The following is an 18,800-nucleotide window of genomic DNA, read 5'->3' as shown; positions in this document are numbered from 1 at the left end:
TTGTAGTGAGAATATTCATGAGTTTATATTTTTGTAAAATGTGCTCCAGCAAGAATCACTCTGCTAAAATTAAGTAGGGTTCTGATTTGAACAAGGTTTCAAAATGCTGCTTTCAAACTCTTTATCCCAAATATGTATCTATCAAGAAAAAAAGTTATTGGAGCATTTGACAGAAAACTCTAAAACCCTACTGTACTCTATGACTGTGGACAGTTTCAACATCTCTTTCTCTTTTCTTAATGTTCAGCTCTTTTCTTTCCTTTCTCTTTCACCCTCCACCACCACACATGCTTCTAACATCACTCCCACCACTTTGGTCTTATCGACACACACAGTTCACTTCAACCAATGGCGGAAGAGGAAATCGAGTAGTGTGAGGGGGTGGGTGTACAGACAATAGACTGAGAGAAGAGTGAGAGAGATACTTGACAGTGGTGGTGTGGGTGTGAGTCCATTCAGCAGCATAAAAAAGACACTGAATAGTCTGGTAGTGCTGAGGGCGACGGCACAGTAAATGGTCTTTAACTCTTGTCTCTAATCCAAAGCAGTTTGACTTTTAACTTCACAATGAGGGAACTTGGGTAATTTAAGCAAAGTGGTGTCTATAACTGGCCTTTTTAACCAGTTTGTATTTAAAATGTCTAAAAGGCTTTGAGTGAAGCCTTACATATCAGCATTTGAATATGATTATTTTCTGGTTTTGTCCAGACTTTTATATTCTTGGGTAAAAAGTGATCCCAAGCCAGGGTTGTACATTTGAGCTTTGGAGCACAGTTTAGTCCAAAACTACATTTGTCTAATTATTCTGTTCCATTAAATACAATCAGAATACCTTTATTAGTCCCACAGAGGGGAAATGTACATTGTTACAGCAAAAGTTAAGATAGAGACAAACAAATACAAATAAAACACTATTAGAACAAATATAACATTAAAATAAAAGGATCATTTATTCAACTGTACAAGCTACATTCGAAGTAGATTATTTATCAAATTACACATAAGTGTTATTGCACAACAGTGGTTTCGTAGTCTTGTTTGTTATATTATTACTATTATACAGATTAGAGGTACCGCTCGTGCTCTTCTTTTGTCAGCTGTAAATCGAATGCAAACGTTTTGATTAATAGTATCTATCTTTTTCTGTACCTCTCTGTCCTATTCAGAGGCACATTGCCTCTTCAGAAGCTATCCCTTTGTAGCTAAAATGTTCAATGACATCATTTTTTATTCTGAGAGTGGCAAGCTTTCCCTTAATTCAGCGTGTTATCCGGGGCACACCATCAAATCAGCAATATAGAATGATATAATCGCCAAGAAACAAACACCCAGCCACACAAGGCAAGGGTCATGGCGTTATAAAAAGAAAGACAGTTGGAGTTTGATGTGGGGTATTTGTTTGGGTATTGAGTTTAATAATCAACAATCTGTCTCCATAATTGTTGACGTCACCTTTTAAGTTAAAGGATTTCCATTAGCTGATTATTAGGGATTTTGGAGGGTAGTTTTTTATTTCCAAACTGAGTATTTCGTAGTCCTGAACAGCTTGCAGAAAAAGTGTCTTTTATCCTGATGCCAAAAGCCTCTGATGCCTTTGGTTTCAGACATGCTTGATGGTGTATTCATGGGTTTTATTTCATGTTTCAATTTTTTGTAGCCACATTGTGATTTTAATTTGGAGAGCAGAGTTTTAGTATTTGTCTCTGTACATGTATGTGAGTGTGTGTAAGCTGCCATGTACCTACCGTACGGCATGCTACAGCACTAATAACTCATCTAAACCCCATAGTGATCGCTATCATTCTCAGCCACACTATAACCCTTGCTGTTTTCATTCTGCACACACACACACACACACACACACACACACACACACACACACACACACACACACACACACACACACACACACACACACACACACACACACACACACACACACACACACACACACACACACACACACACACACACACACACACACACACACACACACACACACACACACACACACACACACACACACAATGCATGTCAGTCATCCAGGCCAATCCTTCCCCCATCTCCCTACCTCACTCCCTTGGAAACGAGCAAGAACTGGGACTTTAATTAGCTGCAGTAATTAGTGTCACACACACAGCCCGAAACTGTGCAGCATCACACCTTGTTGCCCCCTGTCAGAGTTTCTCCTCAGAAGTGTTTGATTGGATGGGGGCCATTTTGAGTAGAACGGAATTACACCTGCAGCTGAATCAAGGACTTTTCCCTCTCTAGGGAACAGACAGACTAAAACATAAAGTTAGTTACACTAGATGCTGCCATGGATCTTTTGTTTCAATGGGAGTATTTTAAAAGATGTTCTTGTTGTCTGTATATACTTACATTTTCCTCCTATCATATTTTCACTGAAAACCTCTCTACCTTGCTCGATCGGCATTGCGATTTTTTTTTTTATGAAACACAAGCTTGGACATGATTTATTTCATTAAAGTGAGTATTTTACAATTTAAAGGATACTTATACAGGGAGTGGAAGTGGCCTGAAGGTAGACTGGCTCTGTATTTGATGTCTCTGTCGAGTCACTGTTCCCCTCTGACCTACAAAGAGTTCATAAACAGACCAAGAGTCCTTTGGAATGACATCATCTTTTTGGACAGTGGGATATTGAAGGCACACACACAAGCAGATAAAGTGGGTGGAGATGCTCTTCTACTTTTGAATGCCAAACACAATGGGTCACTGTCAGGTCAAGCCATGTGTCAGTGCATGCAAGGGCATGTCACAGTGAATAAATGATGCAGAAAAGTGTCTCCAAGTATGTGGATGTTAAGCTCTTATCCCACTTAGTCATAGCATCATCTTTTTTGAAACATTAATACATTAACGATAACAAATTACTGCATCTGTCATATATATGTATGACATCTGCTCTTTGGCTCTTGTTGAAAACCTGAACGATGAATAAGGAAGTGGTTGTACATTACCTATTGTGTTTTTATTGTATTGTTTATTTATTAATAAACAATACATCTTGTGAAAAATGTAAAAGGATCCACCTTTCCATTGAAATCGTCTGGCACTGTAATGAAGGGCAAAGGGCCTGCATGTCAAGCGGGTCAAAATGTATTTACTGAAGCTTTACTATAGTCTGTTGAGCCAAACGATGCTTTCAGTGAACCATCTGGTCAGTTACGTGAATGTGTTTGTTCACAGTTGCTTCCTTTACTTCTGAGCATTGAGCTCCCACTTTAAAGGTTTCTTACTTTCCTTTCGTCTTCGTTTGGACTGCAGTATGAAGTTGTAGGTCCTAAAAATATAAGCTAGCATCGTGTGTGTTATATAGGTTTCTGTGCATGTAAATGGCCTGTAAGGGCTAAAAGCTCAAAGTTCCCTCCATAGGGACTTTATATAAAGATTAGGGTTTAAGATACAAAATAATACAGTCAAAGCTTCCTCACAGGTTTAAGGCCTATCATTCGCATATACCTTTGGTTTACATTTCATATTTTCCTCTACATTTGTGTACTGAGCAAGCATGCACATACACAGTATACCTCTCATTCTCTCTCTCAGTCCACCCACTAACTAGACACTGTGTGGGCGTGGATCCTGCAGGCTGCCCGTCTCTTTGCGCCTGCTATTAGTCACATATTGTGAACATTACAATCTCTCATTGCACCAAGCCTACACTTACATTTAAATGTTCACACACTCACAATAGAGGTACATGTATCTCTCGCTACAGGGTGATGTGTTTTCCTTTCAGTGATGGAAAAATAGCCTGGCATCAGCCCACTAGTCGATTATGATTCAGTGTCATCCTATACGCGTTCTATTTATTTCATAAATGATGATCTCTCTCTGCTCTTCAAACGCATCCTATCTTCCCTCTCACCTTTTTTCTTTTGGTTGTTGTCCTCTCCTCTTACTCCTCTCCTCTCCTTTGTCAGTGTCGGTGTGATTTTTGTCTGGCAGATGTTTCTGCTGTGGCTGCTCTTGTTTCTCATCATGTCTAAAAAGCAAAACCAAATGTTTTTGTCTCCTCCACCCGCATATACCCCCCTCCCTTCCAACATCTCTATCTGCATCAATCGTCCTCCCTCTTCTTCTCCTTCTCATTTATTCTGACAAATGTCCCTTCTCCACTAATCCAACCCGCCAACTTCTGTTCTTTATCTTTGTCTCATTCACCTTGCATTGGCCGTCACTCTGTTCACCTGGCATCCTATTTCTCCACCTTCATCCCCCCCTCCACCCCCACCGCCCCTCCTCCCCTCTGTTTTGTCTTCACAGTCACTGTATCCATCAGATTCTAGACAGTGTCCATCACATTCACCAACATGACATAGTGCACAGGGACCTGAAGGTTAGTATATGTAGAGGAGCATTTGCATCCCGACTTCTTTCCCTCCTCCGTCCCTGTCCTTCCTTTCCTCCTTAATTACTTCCTCCCCTCCCTCCTCCGTCTCGTTTGTTCGTGTCGTGTCTAATGTCCGCCTGTCCGACTTGTCTCTTGTTATGCTCTTGTGTTTCCTTTTTTGCTGTTTTATTGTATGATATGTTATTTTTTAATTGAAGGATCCTGGCCTGATCCACCCGTCCTCCCTGCTCCATATGCCCTCCCACCCATCATTTTCACTACATTATAAAAAACTCCTGTTGCACTGAGCCTTGTACACACACACACACACACACACACACACACACACACACACACACACACACACACACACACACACACACACACACACACACACACACACTCCCCCCCAGGTGTAATACATATCCAGTGTTAACACATGCCCTTACCACCATCAATGTCTCCCACCAGGCTAGTTAAAAGAAGCCACAGTTATGTTTATTGTTGTCTTTATTGATTTTGTTGTTCTCCTGCCTACTCTCTTGCTCTGAGTTATTCATGTATTATATTGATCTCTCTATTTTCAATACACTCTAATATTAACATCAACAGCATCTTTATAGAGCTGTTTTTGAGAAGACAAACAAAGTGCGCTACTTATAAAACAAATCTTTTTATGGAATATTATCTTATAAGCATCTCCAGAGGTGTTTTTTGATGTATTGTTAAGCTTTTATCTTTGGCCTTGAATTAAATCTAAGAATAGATTTCTAGGATTTTAACTTTTCTCCATTCTTTAGACAGAATTACAGTAGCAGTTTGGACACATTTTGACGTCTGATTTTATTAAATATAATGTAGTGTATTGTCACACTGACTCTCGAAAGAAAGCATAAGTAAAAGCTATGTTCTGCTTGCTATGAGATGATCAGCGACTACAGAATATAATAAAACCAACGTTTAAATGATCTCTGCAGCATTTATGTAATTCTTTACTTTTAGTTGGCAGGTATTTATATACGTATTATACGAGAGATAACTAGTACTCACACAAAATCTGCAACCGCTACATCAGGTCATTTCACGATTTGTCACGAAAGCATTTCACGTGTGTGCTGCTAATAATTCCGCACGTATAGAACAACCTCAGACAAACAGACTTTAAGAACTATAATACAGCTATGAGTTGCTAAAAATGTACAATTCAAGAAATATGATAGGTGCATTTTTTTTGTCATCTGTCAAGTTTTTCAAGAACATCAATGTTAAAAACTTTATCAGAAGTCCCATAGTGGCTGTGATCTGTGACCTTATTATTCTGTTTCTCTTTGAAGAATACGGTAAAGTAGGCTAACCTGCAACAACTGAAACATAAACAAACACTTTTTATAGCAGATTGCATACTTTTTATATAGAGTGAACAGGAATACAACAGAATGTATCTTTTAAATATTGATTGCGGCATGGCCAACTCCTTCCAACACACACACACACACACACACACACACACACACACACACACACACACACACACACACACACATACACACACACAGGATTTTCACCCTGCTGGTTACAGAGCTCAACAGCTGACAAAGTGGGGGAAGGATGGACACACACACACACTGATCTGCATGCATACCTACACACAGGCACATGTGTGAGTGAGGGTGCAAGAGAACACACACTCACATTTCATAGATGGAAGTCCCATTAGCCCCACACATGCAACTTGACAAATACACACACACACACACACACACACACACACACACACACACACACACACACTGTAGACATGACCTGCAGAGTATTTATTCATTGGGAGACCTTTAGAAACAAGACACAGGATTCTAATTTATAGCCCTGAACTTTACAGCCATGCCAGTCTACATTTCTCTCTCTCTCTCTCTCTCTCGCTCTCGCTCTCGCTCTCGCTCTCGCTCTCGCTCTCCTTTCTCTTGCTCTCGCTCTCCCTTCTCTTGCTCTCGCTCTCCCTCTTGCTCTCGCTCTCCCTCTTGCTCTCGCTCTCCCTCTTGCTCTCCTTTCTCTCTCTCTCTTGCTCTCCTTTCTCTCTATTTCTCCCCATGTTCTTTGCTTTCTCTTATGTTATAAAATCTAGCAGACTAGACTCTTCCTTAATTGAAAACGATTACTGTAAGTCAGCCTTTGAGACTGCTCAAGTTAATTGTTAGGCAGCTAGTTTACTTGTTATTTCACGTTTTATGGTTAGATTGTGAGATAACCTTAGATAGCTGTTAGTCCAGATGCCAGAATGGAAGGGGCTTTATATTGGATGCAGAGGAAATCAAAAAGACAACGTAAATAATCCAAACTTCAAGAACCACAATGGCGAAATAAAGCTTGGATTTTATTATCCTTCTTTTATTAATCAATACATTTTCAAACCATACACAGGGGTCGATAGCTGCTGTTTCTCTCATCTGGAGATTATAGTAATGGCCTGTCAGTCACACGCAGGCGATGCCTGCCAAACAGCAAGCGTATTTTTGTGATAAGGTGCTAATCAATTACTGCGCATCATTTTCAAAGCAGTAATCAAAGTAATAAGTATGTATAAGTATTAACTATGGCACGTCTTCATTGCATGAATCATCCGTGAAGTGAGTAAAAACTCAATATTGTATTTTACGTTTAAGTTGTGAAAGTAATTGAGAAATGACTTGGTAATAACCTCCTCCCCCACAAGGCTCATCTAATTCTACCTCTAAAGATATCCTTCATTTTCCACACTATTGCAGAAAATAGGCATTACACATAATTTCTAAAAGTGTAGGTGGAAAGATCAAGAGAGCGTATTTCTTTCTATCATCCATAAGCTTCTCTTAAGCTGCACTCATATTTGGAAATACAAAACTGTGAAACACAACCCTCACTCTGAACTTTGTCAGTGCACAGGAAACACTCAAGCTTCTGTCCACACACAACGCCACACAGGTGCTGTTGTTTCCCGCTCAAATATCTGCAAAGACTCCGTCATTACTCCGCATCACTCTTAGTTTTTTACTTTTGATTTTTAGTGTCCGGTAGCTGACATCAGAATGACAGCTCTTGTCAGCAGAGGCCAGTGGACATGGCATTCATCCCAGACACATCTTTTAAATGTTATTAATTGCACAATGACTCACTCCTTCCCACCTTCTCACACCCTCTGTCATCACATAATGCCTGCAGACTACAACATGCAGGGAGGTGGGGCATCTAGAATCCAGTGAAATATCTGTCAGAGATGAGTGTGTCCCTGGATATCCCCGAAGAATAGAGTATAAAAGACAAATAATCTCAATCTCAATCTTTATTTATTTATATAGCACATTTAAAACAACCTTCAGTTGACCAAAGTGCTGTACTGGCAATACATATTAAATAACACAATGGGAGTACAATAATAAAACAATAATTAAAAACATGATAAAAAGCACAATAACTAAAAACATATTAAAAAAAAAAACACATACAAATGTAATGTTCAACTAGTATTAATTGAAATAATAGTGCAAAACCATTGGTTAGTTGCAGAATAGATTGACTCAAAGGAACGTCCTGTTGCAATTCACACACAGCTATGCACTTCCAGGCCAACCAAGTCAAACCCAGGTCTACAGCGAACCCCCCAAAAAGTCAAAGTCATTAATGACATCTGCTGCACTATAGGCTCCATGCTAAACACAGTAGCTCAAACAAGATAACGGCCCATCTTTTTAAGCTTTATATTGGATTCACATCATAAATTGGTGATACATAAAATGTACTTTAAAGTAAGCCTTATATTTGGGCCACAGTTGTTGTATGTCACTTTTTAGAAGCTATTGAACCCTGATTACCTTGTGTAGTCCTGGGTGTGTGCTTAGCTGTGGTTTGGCTGTAGCTAATCAAATCTGAGAGTGTCACAGCTGGCAACATAAGAGCCCTTTCAAATCCTGTTGTACCCCTTACCCACTCCTCCATCATAACCCCCCCCCCACCCTTGGCCTGTGCACGGGATTGTAGCGCTGCTCAGACTAACATGCGCCCCCCTTGGTGTTTGCATGCAGTCATTGCATCCAGCAGATCTTGGAGGCAGTGCTTCACTGCCATCAAATGGGCGTGGTGCACCGGGACCTGAAGGTGAGTGATGGGGGTCATCCTGCTGTCCCTTGGGAGTGTGCTTTAATATTTGTAATGAGGGGGGGGGGGGGGGGTTGGTGTTGTTGGTGTGTTTTTTGTGTAGTCTGTGTAAGTTTAAAAAAAAAAATACATGTGAATGCCTGTAATGTTTGTGGACATAGTGTCACTTACAAAGCTTCAGGACATCGAGAGGGATGAATCATCTAATTCCCACTGAATTCCGAAATACAATGTCTCCTTTTGTAACCTTATATAATACAATGTAGGCATACACAATAGTTGGTTGGGCGGTAAGAAAGCCATTTAGAGTCGGGCCTAAGCTGCTCTCCCCACTCATGGTCCCTACAGCTTTGTGGCGATCAACATGAGACTGTCAAATACTACCGGTGACCTTTTCTCTGGCTCTGCCCGGCCATACCCAGCCTCCAGTCTGTGCAGTCACCTTCTCTATCTGTTGTGTGAACACCACTTCCACCCCAGTCTGAGGAGATTTCAGGCATGCAATCTTGTTTATACTAACTGACCAATGCAGCTGCTCTGTTCCCTTTCTAGAAAAGGTTCTTGTCATTGCATAGCCGGCCCATTTCTTTTGTTGATTGATCAATCCAAGATGACTAGGGAGGATACTTAATCTAACCTCTGGTCAATTTACTTTCTGTCAAAGAATTGTGTTACATATTGAACATTACACACCCTCTGGGGTTTTGATTGGACTGTCAGTGTTTCAAATGGGACAGCTCATTTTCTGTAATCTGCCATGTGGTGACTTATATTAGACATAAAGCACTCTTTATAGGGTTGGAAAACATTTTGAACTGGTAACAAGTTAGGATTGCTTCATAGTTGTATTTATTTGTGTTGACTGTTTATTCACTAGAAACCAAAAGATTGTTTTCCTTAAGTCTGTTAGTGTTTTAAATGTGGCTTATTGCTTTTCGTTGTGGAAACATTTCCCAATAACAAAGCAGCTCCTCAAATATAGTGAACTATGTGTGAATCTGTTTCCAAACGGATACAAAACAACCTTTCTCCAGTCCTCTCGCCGCCATGTCTCGTATTTGGTTGTGTTGCAGTGTATGTGCATGCTTGTATTTCACATCTGGTTTTGCATGATGCCCTTTGTTGAGTAGACCTCCTTTATGCAAATGTCAGTCCAAGCATTCCAGCAAAGCCGTGTTGTGTTTATCAGAACTGTTGTGGCCAATTCTTTTTTTAGCCGACACGCCTATCTGGTTTCACACCCAAGCGTCGGAGAGCATTTCATGCAATAGGTCACAGTGTGATGACTGAGGACAGCCTGGGTGACAAGATCCCTTGAATTAGAAATTGCGTTATGATAAATAAGATAACACACAGCAAATACATGTGTGCAAGCTCTACAATGTTTAGAAAGTACAGCAAATAGTATTTCTCAGGAACAAAAAGGCACTGTCATTATTTTGAGTCTACACAAGTAATGGATGTAATGAAAGTTCCATTAATAGACACAATAATTAAGTTAGAGCTGGGATTTGAATCATAAGGTTTCCAACATCTCGTGCTACTAGTGTTAAGCAACAATGTTATAGAGAAACTCCAAAAGAGCGTTTTTTAGGCATTTCTTAAAGGTATCTGGTTTGCAATAGTGTGTAAACATTGTAAAAGAAAAATATATCCCTGTCTTTAATCTAGACACACACACACATCTCTTCCACTTATTTAAAGGATTTAGTAGGAAAACCACAGCAGCGCCAAATCCTCTACCGACATATAAATAAAAGGAATGAAAGAAAGAGGAGAATCATTTCATAATAAAACACCCACGTATGAACTGCTCTCGAAAACAGCTCTCTCTTTCCTCTAACCTTCCATCTTTCTGCCTTTCACCCAAACCTCGTCATCAGCTTCTCTGTGTGGGCATGTCTGAGTGTATGTGTGTGCTAAGGAGATGGAGCGCTTGTATCAAAAAGTCATGGTGATGTGCATGTATTGGGTTGCGTTTATGCACCTTTACGATGGAAGTGCATGCTTCATCAGAATTTCCACCCACATTAGTTTCCGCTGATTATCTTACGGCTGCAGTGTTGGCAAGTTCTACCTCCCTCGTTTATAAAGGGGTAAAGCCTAGCCAAATGGTGGAGCTCAGAGAACATTATGACGCAAGGTTGCAGAACCTCAGGATTACCGGTTTGCTAACTTAAGTCTCTATCACTTATTTCCCTTTCTTTTATACATGGGCTCAAATGCTATAAGCGCATGCAATATATTCTTGCAAATCGGCGATGCTATCCTCGACCAAGATTTCTTTAGTCTATTAGTCATTCTAATCATTTCTAATGCAGAATTAATTATTTCCAAGAATATTTTGAGTTTGTTTAAATCAACATATCAGTGTTCGTCAACTAAGAATGTCTTAGCAAACCTACTAAGTAATTGACTAAGACGGGCTGGCACTACAAATTAGCTGAGGGAAAAGAGGGGACAGAAGAAATCAGAAGGTGTCCCTCTTACAAGTAACACATATTGTGGACTTAAATGATTAGACATGAATTTAAATGCACATCAGTATAAGTGCAATGAATGCAGGTGTTACTGTTGATGGTTTAGCCAAAAAGAGGTAGTAGCATTTAAAAAGGGCGCAAAACACAATCAGGGATTGCAGATGATAACCATGTCTGGGAGTTTCTGTTAAACAGGCTGAACTTAATGGTATGGTAATGAGCAGAGTCAAAGAACTGCATTTCCTTGTTTTAACGTAATGTTAGATTAGAATTCAGTGTATGGGTTAGAGTGGGAAATCATATATTGTCCAGCCTAACACACTGGCTATTGACTGAAAATGTGCTTGTTAGCCTAGTTGACTGTTATGTGTAGGCAACCCTGGTATCTAGTCTGATCATTTTCCAACGACACAACTCGATGACACTTATTATTTTGTGTTAATATTTTCCACCAGAATGCTTTATTTGTCATTAGAGATTACCAGCTGCAGTAACAGAGGCAATGATTAAGTGAGAGTTGAGAGAGATGTCGAGAGACAAAATGAGCAGGGCCAGTGGGAATAGCAGCCCATTATTAGAGCCCTCTTCTGACAGAGAATAATGAGGCTGAACGCATTATCTGGGCCATAGAGATGGAGCCTATAGACCACAGCACACCGCATGAGGCTAGGACAAGAAAGCACTGCAGGTTTTTGTGAGCTAAACAGTACATTAAAAGTTAGGCCAAAAATGCATTGGTTTAACTTTTATTTTATGTGTTCAAACAAGTAATTGAAGTGACATCTATGTATGTGTGTTTTGTATGTGTGTGATGATAAGAACTTAATTAACCCAATTACAAACATTGTGCATGAATAGCTATCTTCCCCCATTTGGACAGTGATAATTTGTTTTGCCCCCAACCTTCCTTTTAAAATGTTTGGTGATCTCCTTTATCTCCTTCTTCCCACTTTAGCCAGAGAACCTGCTCCTAGCCAGCAAATGTAAGAATGCCGCAGTTAAGCTGGCCGACTTTGGCCTGGCCATTGAGGTGCAGGGGGAGCAGCAGGCCTGGTTTGGTAGGTACAGAAGATACAGGTGTTACTTACAGATTTACTTTATGCATACTTTTTAAAGCTCAGTTAATTAGTTCACTTCCTGTCAGAGGTTAGGCTTACCATGGCCCTATGTTAAATACTTGGTAAAGGAACAAAGACCTACATATAATAAAGGGTAATGGAGTAATAGAGGGTACAGCTGGAGGAGAGCATGTCTTAAAGGTGGGGTAGGTGATTTTGGAGAAACCGGCTCAAGATCGCTAGAATTTGAAAATACACAACCGGAAAAAAATCTGCCACTTCCTTACAGAGCCCCTCCTCCAACACACACGAACGCGCACATGACCAATGAGGGCACGAGATAAGTTTGTGCACAGATGGAAGGCTGACAGGCAGGTAGGCCATCCAGTTATTTTAGCCGGGCCGGCTAAAATGATTGGTCGTGCTTTTTACAGTACTACAGCTTCCACAGATGACATTTTTTTTATGGATTTTTTGTCAAAGCACTTAAGATATTCATTGCTATCAGGATGTTAAGAGCATCCCATGGAATATAACAAAAAGTGTATCTCGAGCCGGTTTCTCAAACTTACCTACCCTACCTTTAACTTACAAAAAAAGATTATATAGTTATGATAAATTGTTATTCATGCTTTAAGTTGTGATGTTAGGATGCATTCCTTAGAAAATGTACGCTTAGTTTATAAATTCGAACTGACATTGCTGGTGCCACCCTACAGTAGCTTGTATTGTACTGAAATCAGACCTCCGTCCTTTTTACAAGAAAGTGGCCCAGTTTGTCTTCGGAAAAAACACTTTATCAGAACTTTGGTATAAGAGGTGAACCCATTTCGATCTGGTACCAAGAATGGTCATTCATTAATGCTCTTTGTTCACTTCCCCTAAGGATATGTGCACTTTTCCTTTTTTTAAGGATGTCAAACTCTGATCATAAAGGTCAAGCAAGGTGCAGTAAGTCAAGAAGATCTTTGAGCTTTGAATCTTCCTGTTAGATCTCAGTCCACTGTAAGGATGAATAGGTCATGATAACAGGAAGACTATCTTGCTTTCTAAACAAGCTTATCTAAGGATAGCACATATGGTGCCTTGAGTCACAATCAATCCATTTTGTGTGTGTGTGTGTGTTATCTGCAGGATTTGCTGGCACACCGGGGTATCTGTCCCCTGAGGTTTTGAGGAAGGAGGCATATGGCAAACCTGTGGACATCTGGGCCTGCGGTGAGTTGTACAGAGAAACACACTTACATACACTATGGTATTTCATTGATAATTGTACACAAAAAAGAACATATTGAAGCACATTTTCTAACACGTTTTCTCTCTCTCTGTGTCTGTGTGTGTGTGTGTGTGTGTGTGTGTGTGTGTGTGTGTGTGTGTGTGTGTGTGTGTGTGTGTGTGTGTGTGTGTGTGTGTGTGTGTGTGTGTGTGTGTGTGTGTGTGTGTGTGTGTGTGTGTGTGTGTGTGTGTGTGTGTGTGTGTGTGTGTGTGTGTGTGTGTGTGTGTGTGTGTGTGTGTGTGTGTGTGTGTGTGTGTGTGTGTGTGTGTGTGTGTGTGTGTGTGTGTGTGTGTGTGTGTGTGTGTGTGTGTGTGTGTGTGTGTGTGTGTGTGTGTGTGTGTGTGTGTGTGTGTGTGTGTGTGTGTGTGTGTGTGTGTGTGTCCATATGTGTTTCTGCTCATGTCTCAGGGGTGATCCTCTACATCCTGCTGGTGGGTTACCCTCCTTTCTGGGACGAGGACCAGCACAAGCTGTACCAGCAGATCAAGGCGGGGGCTTACGATGTGAGTCTCCTCTTCTCTCTTGCTCTCTTATTTCATTTCATTTCAAACCTTTATTTATCCAGGTTATATCCCATTGAGACCTGCTCAAGTAGGTTCCACATGAAACATTAAAAACATAACAGAGCAACAAAAGGACATCATACAGTAGCATTACAGGGATTACAATTTACATAACTATCCACTATCCATTTCTCCCCTCCTGCTGTAATACCCTCCCCTCTCCTCCCACTGCCCCCGTTCGTTTTTGGATGTGCTTACATAACTCAGTCGCCTCATTCATATTTCAGGGGTTGCAAGAGAGGGAGGCTCACCTTAGATCATATTTAAGTTCATGCCAAATGGAGAGAGACAGGCGGACTGATTCTCTGGCAGGGATTCTGGGCTCAGGTAACAGACCTCGACATTTGTGCCTGAACACAACAGGATGGGATCAGAATTCCTAAAAAAATTGTCCGGGGCCGAGCTTGGACTGGGTTTTAGATGTTGTTGAAAAACACACACAGGGGGGCACAGTGGCTGTCATGTTCAAGGCATGGACTATCAAAGTCCTGGGTTCATGTCTGGCCTGTGACCCGTTAGTTTGATATGCTCTTCCTCTCTCTATGTGTTTACTATAAAACTATCCATAAAATCTGCTCACATTTCACATACAATATAAATAAGTTCAGTACGTGAGAAAATAAAAAACTCAAAAGGGACTTTATAGGGGCACTATTGCGCTCATTTTCAGGTTTAATAATTGTATGTTGTGCCTCTACTGCGGAGTCCTGCACGGGTCTGATTTTCAAGACCCGCCCCGCGACGTGCAATACCGAACCCGCCACCCGCACATATTGCCAATTAGTTCCGCAAACCGACCCGACCCGTCGGCACAAGATCCGCAAACCGACCCGAACCCGCATATCCTATATGAGCAGTGAAAACGTGCAATTATTAACACATGGAGTTGCATATTTGTCTCAAAAAGCGTAGGATGTTGGTTATTTTCTCCATCTAGGATGACACCAAAAGCCTCCCAGACATTTCGCTCTTGAGGAAGTGTTGTTGAAAATGCTGTATTCTCCGGGCTCCGCCTTCACCTCAGCCATTTTGAATGTGGCGCGCTCAGCAGCAGATTGAGGTTATGATTATGCGCGGGTACCCGACCCGATGCAGGACTCTGCTCTACTGTTACATGTTTACACGCTTTAATGTTCAAAAAGGTCTCTATTTTTCTCATACTGCTACAGCACCACTTTTCACCCTCTGTCTGAAACCAGAGACCAGTCTGCTCTGATTGGTTCGCTTGTATTTGCATGTTTAATATATGATTTAAAAACAAAAACATGCACATTCAGTAACTGATTCAGATTTGATGACTTGGGTGACAAAAAAGTCTAAGAAATAGCAAACCAAGGGGAGCATTCTTGACTTTTAAATGCAAGCTTGAATGGTTCTGCAATTACCTTTGTTAGATCAAACAGAATTTCAACATCTAGAAGTGCCAAAGGTCTTAATTCGATTTTCAATAGATTTTCTTTCAATGTTTGGAGGGCAAACAAAGATTTAAACTTGCATCTAAAAAATTGACATTAAAAGTGCTGTCTCATAATTGTGAATATTTCAAAAGCAGCTGGATAATAACAATATTATTACAGTAATAATAAACATTTTCATGTAAACCTTTTGGTTTAGTTATTTAAAAATTGTCGTTTTGCTGGATTCCAGCACCATTGAAATTCTCTGATTAACGGTAGTAACCAGCATCAGTGTCTTTATTGATTTGATTGGATACATTTTCCCAGTGCCCAAAGTCTTGTCTTCAGATTGCTATTCTTTTCGGACCAATAGTCCAATACTCAAAGATATTTCATATGAAATGATATTATGCAGAGAAATCATGCACATTTAGAACCGGCATATGTCTGGCATCTTTGATGACAAATTAGGATTTAATTATCAAAATAATGATTAATTCTGTCAATCAAAGAATGGATTGTTCAACAGATCGTTTCAGCTCCACATTGAATTTGAAGACGTGGTTCTGCTTCTCTTTTTAGTTCCCTTCCCCGGAGTGGGACACAGTTACACCTGAGGCCAAAAACTTGATCAACCAGATGCTGACCATCAACCCAGCCAAGAGGATCACTGCTCAGGAGGCCCTGAAGCACCCGTGGGTCTGCGTAAGTGTCCCCTGCTGGAGATGGACAATCAGACAGCAATTCTTTTTCACACATCTACTGCACGCATTGAAAAGACTTGTGACTGATTTCATTTTGTCGTTTTCTTTCTTCTTTTTATGAACTTTCCTCCTGTGTTTCCTCCTCATTCTCTCCTCCTCTTTCTCTTCTTCCTTCTCCCAGCAACGGTCCACAGTGGCGTCGATGATGCACAGACAGGAGACCGTGGAGTGCCTGAAGAAATTCAACGCCAGGAGGAAACTCAAGGTTTGTTTGCATGCTCATTCTCCCCCACAACTTCCACTTCTGCTCTGATAAGCTCAGGATAAAAATGATAATTTCCTCAACTTTATTCTTTTATTTCTGCTTCATTATTTAAGCGTTACTGCCAAAAGGTGATCTACAAATTCATGGCCTGTTGTTTAAAACATTTTTTTTTTTTTTTATGAAGATGGCATATGCTTAAAGTTATTAAAAAAGGTGGTCTAGATCCAGACTTATCCTCAATTCCTGGTTTCCCTTCTTCACCGATTTATTGCTGACAGTGTGTGCAAATACAACACCTCAGCCATTGGAGCAGACCACTGTTACCATGCTGCTTTTGGCCAGTCTTGGCATGGCTCAAATACCAGCAAATGGGTGACCAACATGCAACCAACCTGCCATTGGCATGTACCAGTTGTCTGTGTCTTGTCATTTTTAGAAAAACATGGACATGCAGAGCAAACAAGAAAAAGGGAAAGAATGTCAGATATTTAAAATAGGGACCATGATGCAGGAACATACAGTATTCTTTGAATAGAAAGATATATAAAAATGTGGCATATTCTTAAAAAACTATTCGCATACTGTACATTTTTCAAAAATTATTATGTTACTAGTTAAAGTGTTTACATTTGAACTTTTTTTTGTTTTCTTCTCAGGGGGCCATTCTTACTACCATGCTGGTTTCTCGAAATTTCTCTGGTAAGTGTTGCCTGAACACAATCTTGTAGAACTGTTCTACCTTTTATATCAACATCCATCAATATAAAGGTTATTTACGCATGCAACATTTTGGGATTGTATTTGCTGCATGCAAATATGTTAATATGTTAATACACATTAAGTACTAAGAAAGATTGTTGAATATAAGCATATATTAAAATATATATGTCAAGAATATCCTTGATGTCTGCCCAAATGGTGGCATGTGCCTCGTAAACACTGGTAACATTAGACATTTAGTAACAGACCGATTTGTCTCCCTTGGTCAATAGATCCGTAAAAAATATATTTATGTAAAGTTCATCTCAGTGCAACTTCAGTGTTTCCCTTTGGTGTCTTTTATCCAGGTTAGGTACTTAGACCGTTATAATACAAAGCATAGTCTTGTACAACTTATTCAAAATGGTATATTAAAAAATATAGCTGTTAAATACATTTATTTTGGTCTCATTTAGAGCATATCCTGTTCAGTGAGATCACAGTATAGAAAGCTTTAATTATTTACAATAACTGAGCACGCTTAACGTTCTTAGCTTCTACTTATACGTAACCTTTTATGATGTGGAGATGTTACATCTGGGGAGACAGTTTTCTATTGATCACACTTTCTCAATTTGAGGACACACACACACACTCTCACTCACTCACTCACTCACTCACTCACTCACTCACTCACTCACACACAAACACTGACCCAGGTGTGTGGCCCTGCTGTGTCAAGTTCAACACATTTGTTCTCCTTTCTCTCTTTCCTCTTATGAAGTGTGAGGTCATTAGGTGACGAATAAATAACTTAATAACACTACATTAGCACATAAACAAGTTACTGTACTCTCATCATGAATCATACATTATACAGAGCAGTGTATCAGTGTCCCTGTGTCAGCACAGAGCTTCTATTTCCATTCACATGTTTATATCTTGTAGCATTCAAAATGTATGAGGATAAGGTTATGGTTTAAATTAAAGTTTACTATTATTTCTACAATATGTTTTAATTTCAATACAAAGTACGACCGCCTGTTATGCATTTAACATATTTCTGACTGTTATAGAGGTGAACAAGCTCTACAAATCTAACATTTACCAACATTGACTAAGTCCTGCAACTTCATCACTGTCATCATCCTAACTATAACACTGTTTTCAGGGATGCTTTGAGACAAAATGCAAGTGTCAAAGGTTCTCAAATTAATTTGAGATTTGTGTTTTTCCTTGACATTTTTCTCTGGTGATCCTTCTATCAGCAGAAGATTCATAAGTGATAGATTTTGTGTCTCTAGTTTGTGTATACGAATTAACCCCCCTAATGAACTCATAAATTATGTTTGTCTCCGCCTCACCTTTTTTACATTTTTCCTCACCCTGCCCACCTACCTGCTTTGTCTCTGACTCAAACCCTCCCTTTCTTTCTAAATTTCACTCCACCATTTTTCCATTTTCCCCCTGTTTCTCATCCAACTCCTTCTCACCTTCCTTTCCTCCCTGCTCTGCAACTGACTGGCTATTGGACTCTTAACAGTGGGCAGCAGGCAGACCACCACTCCAGCCTCGGTCACCGTGGCAGCAGCAGCAGTGGCTGCAGCTGCCGGCACCGCCGCAGGCCTGATGGAACAAGGTAGCACGGTGGAGCACACAGGGCATGCCACGCCTCTAACCCTTCTCTGTTCCTGTCGTTCACACTTTATCGTCCTTCCATTTCCCCTCTTTTCTGCCTCTTCTTCCTCAGCACGGGGGGCTCAGCGCATGACCACGTCACTAACCACATCTTCCATTTACTTATCACCTGCAGCATTAGCTATGGTTCCATTTGACTTTATAGCAGGCTTTACGCAACCTTTTGATAAAT

The 18,800-nt window shown here is 40.3% G+C and overlaps 1 protein-coding gene across 25 annotated transcripts in view; it reads left to right on the top strand.

The window, feature by feature from the left end:
- The window catches only part of camk2b1 (calcium/calmodulin-dependent protein kinase (CaM kinase) II beta 1), a 68,002-nt gene that overhangs the window by 21,603 nt on the left and 27,599 nt on the right, over nucleotides 1-18,800 (top strand). For 11 of the 25 annotated variants that reach the window (XM_034117849.1, XM_034117838.1, XM_034117848.1 and 8 more), the window contains exons 6-12: nucleotides 8,416-8,488; nucleotides 11,924-12,026; nucleotides 13,161-13,244; nucleotides 13,711-13,805; nucleotides 15,845-15,967; nucleotides 16,148-16,231; nucleotides 16,888-16,930. In XM_034117849.1, coding sequence (XP_033973740.1) covers nucleotides 8,416-8,488; nucleotides 11,924-12,026; nucleotides 13,161-13,244; nucleotides 13,711-13,805; nucleotides 15,845-15,967; nucleotides 16,148-16,231; nucleotides 16,888-16,930 — 605 coding nt within the window. Of the gene's footprint in view, nucleotides 1-4,293; nucleotides 4,367-8,415; nucleotides 8,489-11,923; nucleotides 12,027-13,160; nucleotides 13,245-13,710; nucleotides 13,806-15,844; nucleotides 15,968-16,147; nucleotides 16,232-16,887; nucleotides 16,931-18,473; nucleotides 18,570-18,800 lie in introns of all 25 variants that reach the window. The other 14 variants (XM_034117850.1, XM_034117839.1, XM_034117853.1 and 11 more) reach the window with 3 other exon arrangements.

This window comes from Trematomus bernacchii, unplaced genomic scaffold (genome assembly GCF_902827165.1).
Source record: "Trematomus bernacchii unplaced genomic scaffold, fTreBer1.1, whole genome shotgun sequence".
In the NCBI taxonomy this organism is placed as follows: domain Eukaryota; kingdom Metazoa; phylum Chordata; class Actinopteri; order Perciformes; family Nototheniidae; genus Trematomus; species Trematomus bernacchii.
This window is presented reverse-complemented; position numbering and strand designations above follow the sequence as displayed.